We start from the raw sequence: 6,526 nt of genomic DNA on the forward strand, positions 1-6,526 counted from the left end.
ACAACTATAGTGGCCGTTTTTGTGTTTCAAAAAAATAATAGATGTAAACATTTGCTTAGAAGGATATACACAACCAACTGCTAATGTTAGTTATCTTTGGAGTGTAGGACCTGGGGAAGTGGGGCAGACTTAAATATTTCTCATTTTATACTCTTTTGTAGAGTAGAATTTTTTTTTAGATAATAAGAATATGTTCTATTTTCAAAAAGAAGCTGCTAACTTGCTATAAAGGTCTTCCACATCTTCTCAGTTTTCAATTATTTTTTTTCAGTATAACTCCACTTATATAATTATACACTTGATCTCAGCCAAAAGGCCGAGAAGCGATTCCACTTATATAATTATAGAACATTACTCATAAGATGATTAATATTGCTTTTATTAAGCAGCATTTAAACATACGGATTTACTATTTCATAAAGTTGACAGTGGTGTTATTATAATTTTCTCATTTCTAATGGTCCCATCAATTATTTTGTTAAAGTAGAAGATTTAAGGGAAAAGATTATTAATTTATATGAGCTTAACATTTTAAGCATGGTTTTAATTCCATATTTCTAAGGTAAAAATATTTCAGATGACCACCAGCTAAATATTGGATATACTGTATCATTATCTTTATCACATTGGATTGGAGAAATCCTCAGTTGTGTTAAGATTTGGTATATGGTTATTCCAAATTTTTTTTTTGTTTCATCACAATTTTCAGAACTATGGTTAGAATTTCAGCATGCCATTTGGTAATGATGTTTCCTATATCTGTGATTAGAAGTTTTATTATAACTCGTATAATTGCATATGGATAAATAAGTATAATTTCATAATCTTTGCCTTTGCAGGATGTAAGTTGTCCAATAAGGCAAGTTCCTACAGGTAAAAAGCAGGTGCCTTTGAATCCTGATCTCAATCAAACAAAACCTGGAAATTTCCCGTCCCTTGCAGTTTCCAGTAATGAATTTGAACCTAGTAACAGCCATATGGTGAAGTCTTACTCATTGCTATTTAGAGTGACTCGTCCGGGAAGAAGAGAGTTTAATGGAATGATTAATGGAGAAACCAATGAAAATATTGGTAATTTTTGTTATAATAATTTTAATTTATTTTAAACTTTACTTTTCCAAGAAAGAAGTAGAAGTAAATTGCATGCATTCTAAAGGCATGGCCTTTATCTGCAAATCTTTTACAGTCTGATAAGATCATTAATCTTATGGTAGCTTGCCCTGGATCTTAAACTGTTGGCTATTGTGCTGTACTAGGTATTTAATCTGTAAAGTTCTCATTGTTCCATGACAAAACGTATTTCATGTAGTAAAAAAAATTATATTAAACAGTGGATAGAGAAGACTGGTATCTCAAATTAGTCTCTCAGCAAACAGAATTTCATCCCCCCCCCCCCAGAATTTTATTGTGAAAAATTTCATACATACACAGCCATTGAAAGAGTTTATGTAGTGAACATCTAATGACCCACTGCTTAGATTCTGTAATTAAGATTTTACTGTATTTGCTTATCACATATCTATTCCTCTGTCTTCCCAACAGTTCTGAATCCACCTTTGAGGGAATCATTCAACCAAAATATAGGTGTTGAGGATACAAAGATTAAAACATCCAGTTCTGTCTTCCAAAAGGTCACAAAAACTGACCTAAGAGTACAGAGATATAAATAATTGTAGCAAAATGATGAGTGGTATAATAGAGGTACATGTGAAGTTTAGTGGAGAAGCACCTTGGGAGAAATAATCTTTGAGTCTTGAAGTATCCTTTGAAGTTCTTGAAAAATAATGATAAATGAGGATTTTTTTTCTCCTTGCCTAGTAAGGACATACACATATGGTAAAACATAAAATTGAAGAGTGTAAATCTGGATATTGTATCACAACTTAATCGTAATTTATACGTAATTTGGGATAAGGGACCATATACCATAAATGTGACATTTTTGTTTGAATATGTGATTCATGAGAAATGTTTGTGAAATACAGATGTCAATGAAGAACTTCCAGCTAGAAGAAAACGAAATCGTGAAGATGGGGAAAAGACATTTGTTGCACAAATGACAGTATTTGATAAAAACAGGTAATGTTGATGGACAAGTGAGGTTCCCATAATGTTCTGGAATGTTTTTATTCTCAAGCATAATATAGTGTGATATTTCTTTGCCAAATTTCTCTTTATTCTTAAAAATGAAAAAATGTGTAAATACTGAATTTTTCTCTTTGTCACGTAGAAAGCAATAAACACAGACGAGTTGTTACTGGAATGGCTCAGTTAAGATTGTGTATTAGGCATGTATTTTCTGAGTGTCCCTTCTTTGTCAGACACTGTTCTAGGTTAGTGAAAAGGCAAAAGAAAAAAAAAGAAAGAAAAAATCTCTCCCTTCATGGAGCTTAACTTCTAGTGGAGAAAACAGACACCACTGCCCCCAAAATTCTATCAACTAATGTCACTTAGTGATGAGTGTTAAGTGGTTGTTTTATAGAGAAAGCCTCTAGGAGAAGGTAATATTTGAACAGAAATCTGAATTAAGTGGGCCATGTGCGCATCTTGACACTATGTATTTCCTGTAGAGATAAGGAAGAAATCTGTGTGTCATCATGTAGCTCTATGTGCATTTGGCACAGGGTAGCAAAGACGACCTGGATTTGTCATCATCTCTGCAGTTTTCATTGGGGAGGGAAGCATCTTAGTGCCAGTGAAAGAAGATCTAGGAAACAAAGGCAGCTTTTTTTTTTAATGTTTTTATTTTATTTTTATTATTTTGAGAGAGACTGAGCAGGGGCGGGGCAGAGAGAGAGAGAGGGAGACACAGAATCTGAAGCAGGTTCCCGGTTTTGAGCTGTCAGCACAGAGCCCAACAAGGGGCTTGAACTCCCAGACCATGAGATCGTGACCTGAGCCCAAGTCGGACGCTTAACCGACTGAGCCACCAGTAGCATTCTTTTTTGACCCAGTTGGAGAATGGAACCTGTAATGTGCCATGAGTTCTTGTTTCAGGCTGCTTGCTAGTGGTTAACACAGTTCACTAATAGTCAGGTATAGGAGAAAGAGCCAAGGACAGCAACTAGTACATTCTCCCTACTCTTTAAAAAGTACTAGATTGTTGCTTTATGTAATCACTTGTTAGCCACCAGGTAAAGAAAGTCACGAGGCCTTTAATAGAAAAGTAAAGATGGTTAGGAAAAATGCCGTAAGTTCTGGTTACTGTATTAGAATAAATCACTTAACATCACTATTAGAATATATCACTTAATATTAAAACAATATAGTGTCTTTGTGAAGTTTAACTTACGAGTTAAAGATTTATTTTTTAATGTTTATTTTTGACAGAGTGCAGGGGAGAGGCAGAGAGAGAGGGAGACAGAGGATCTGAAGCTGGCTCTGCGCTGACAGTAGAGAGCCTGATGTGGGGCTTGAACTCACAAACTATGAGATCACCTGAGCCAAAGTCGGACGTTTAACCCACTGAGCCTGCCCGGCACCCCATGAGTTAGAGATTTAAATGGAAAACAACAGAAACAAATGTTCTAGGAGATAGTAGTTATGTCTGTGGGAGAAGCAAGTAGGATGCAGCACACTGGGCTTTGTTGGTGTTGGTCAGTGTTCTATTTTAGGCAGCACGGGGTGTGTGTGTGTGCATGCGTGCCTTTTAAAATTCTTTCTACCTTATATATGTATTAACACATTCCTTTTACTTATGAAATACTGCCTTTTTTTTAAAGTTTATTTTTAAGAGAGAGAGTGCACGTGTGAGCAAGTGAAGGGCCGAGAGAGAGGGGGACAGAGTATCAGAAGTGGGCTCTGCACTGACAGCAGAGCAGAGCCTGATGTGGGGCTCGAATTCACAAACTATAAGATCATGACCTGAGCCAAAGTCAGATGCTCAACCGACTGAGGCACCCCTGAAATACTGCTTTCTGTTTAATAAATAAAAGTACCAAGAAGAAAACACAGAATTTTCCCCCCACTTATATTGAAAATTTTCTTTCTTTTTTTTTTTTGTAATGATTTTATTTTTGAGTAATCTCTACACCCTATGTGGGACTTGAACTCGCGACCTTGAGATCAAGCATTGCATGTTCTTCCCTACTGAGCTAGCCAGGCGCCCCATTATGAAAATTTCTGAACTGTGAAAAAGTTGAACAATAAATATCATTAATACCCACATAACCCTTCACTGTTAACATCAGTTGTTAACGTTTTACCTTTGCTTTATTTGTGAATGTGTATTTTATTCTTGTGCTTAACCGTTTGAAAGTTAGTTTGTGACACTCTACTTTCATTCCTCACTCCTAAAGTATGTATGCATCTCCTGGAAACAAGGACGGTTCCTTCATAACCACAATACACCTGTCATACTCAGGAATTTTAATACTCTTCCCAGCTGACCACAATAATGCCCCCCTCATAGCTATTCACCCTCTCCCACCCCGCCCCCAGTCAAGGGTTGTGACCTGTGAGCTAGTTGTTAATTGCCATATCTATTCAGTCTCCTTCAGTTTGGGATAGTTCTTCAACCCTTTTTCTTTTTTCTGTTCTTTCTGCCTTTGCTACACTTTCTACTGTTAATTATAATTCGTATTACATTGTTGTACATTGAAGTATAGGTGACACATGATACTCCTTTCGGGGATACAACTAGTAATTCCAACATAGTGATTTGACAATTCCGTACATTTTGCAGAGTTTGCAATAAGTGTAGTCACCGTCTGTCACCATAGAAGGTTATTACGGTGTTACTATGTTCCCTATGTCGTGCTTCTCATCCCTGTGACTTATTTATTTTATAACTGGAAGTTTGTACCTCCTACTCTCCTTCACTTCTTTTTTTTTTTTTTAAGTTTGTTTATTTATTTATTTTGAGAGAGAGCACACATGTGTGTGCAAGTGGAAGAAGGGCAGAGAAAAAGAATCCCAGGCAGGCTCAGCACAGAGCCCAATGCAGGGCTCAGTCTCACACGCCATGAGATCTTGACCTGAGTTGAAATCAAGAGTTGGACGCTTAACTGACTGATCCACCCAGGAGTCCTGCTTTCACATATTTTGTTTATCCCCCACACCCCTCCCCTCTGGCAACCACTAGTTTGTTTTCTGTTTATGCATCTGTGTCCTTTCTCTTTTTGTTGTTTATCTGTGATACTTTTTAAAGTACAGGCCTGTAGTTTTGCAAAACGTCTCTCGGTTTGGACTTTTGTGATATGTCCTTATAATTAGATTCAGATTAAACATTTTGGGCAGGAACACTGAATGGTGATGTGTTCTTTGTGTATATCACAGGCACAGGTAAAATTAGGTTTGGTCACTTGGTTAAGGTGGTGTTCATAGTATTTCTCTAATGTAATAGTACCTTTTCCTTTAATTAATAATAGTAATCTCGGGGCATCTGGGTGGATCAGTCAGTTAAGCGTCTGACTTTGGCTCAGGTCATGATCTCACAGTTTATGAGTTCAAGCCCCACATCGGGCTCTGTGCTGACAGCTCAGAGCCTGGAGCCTGCTTCAGATTCTGTGTCTCCCCCCCCGCCCCTCCCCCACGTATGTGTGTGTGTGTGTGTGTGTGTGTGTGCGCGTGTGTGCGTGTGTGCGCGCGCGTGTGCGCGCGCGTGTGCGCATGCATGTGCACGCCTCAAAAAAATAAACATTAAAAAAAATTTTAAATAGGTAATTTCTGTGGTAATATGTGAAACTGGGTAAATGTCCATTTTCTCCCCAACAACCTTTTACCCAACAGTTTAGCATCCATTGATGATTCTTCCTTGAAAAAATTATTCTTTAAAAAAGAATTTTTTTTTTCATTTTGCTTGTTGTAGAGAGAGAGCGTGAGCAGGGGAGAAGACAAAGGGAGAGAGAGAGAATCCCAAGCAGGTTCCATGCTCAGAGTGGAGCCCAGTGGCAGGGCTTGATCCTGTGACTCTGGTGTCATGACCCAAGCTGACATTAAGAGTCGATGCTTAACCACCTGAGCCACCCAGGCGTGCCTGAAAAAATTATTCTTAGGACAGTTGCCAGCTTTTAACATTCTATTATTTCTTTCATGTTTATTGGCATTTTTTAAATGACATAGAAGAGCATTCTTCCCCTCAACTTATTTTTTTAATCAGTATGTTTTCTTAATCAGTAACAAATACCATTTTTAGTACGTCTGTTTTAATCTAGCCATTGGTCATTCATTTTATTGTCCAAATTGTCCCAAATTTAGTCAGGAGGAGGCCCTCCCAACAGGGTCCTATATGTCTTTTTTACTTTTATTTATTTTTTGTTAGTTTTTCCTTATTTTTTGAATAGTAAGATATTTTAGGCTTACATTTTCCCTCTCTACTTCTGCTCTGGAATTGGCCACTTCAAAGAGTTTTGATCCCTTTTAGTGGAGGAAAAGTACTTTACACACCAAGATGTGAGGAGTTAGATGTATAAAAATTCTTCTTATAATCTCAGAGAAGTTAAAGTCTCCTTAAAGAATGACTACAGTTCAAAAGCCATAGAGAAAAAGTATGAAATAGTGAGCAAAATTAAAAACTTACTCTGAA

The 6,526-nt window shown here is 37.1% G+C and overlaps 1 protein-coding gene across 2 annotated transcripts in view; it reads left to right on the forward strand.

The window, feature by feature from the left end:
- Positions 1-6,526, forward strand: part of SUZ12 (SUZ12 polycomb repressive complex 2 subunit) — a 46,711-nt gene that overhangs the window by 24,078 nt on the left and 16,107 nt on the right. For both annotated transcript variants that reach the window (XM_030295371.1, XM_030295372.1), the window contains 2 exons: positions 840-1,071; positions 1,986-2,079. In XM_030295371.1, the coding sequence (XP_030151231.1) occupies positions 840-1,071; positions 1,986-2,079 (326 nt within the window). The remainder of the gene's footprint in view (positions 1-839; positions 1,072-1,985; positions 2,080-6,526) is intronic.

The sequence above is a fragment of the Lynx canadensis genome, chromosome E1 (assembly GCF_007474595.2).
Source record: "Lynx canadensis isolate LIC74 chromosome E1, mLynCan4.pri.v2, whole genome shotgun sequence".
In the NCBI taxonomy this organism is placed as follows: Eukaryota; Metazoa; Chordata; class Mammalia; order Carnivora; family Felidae; genus Lynx; species Lynx canadensis.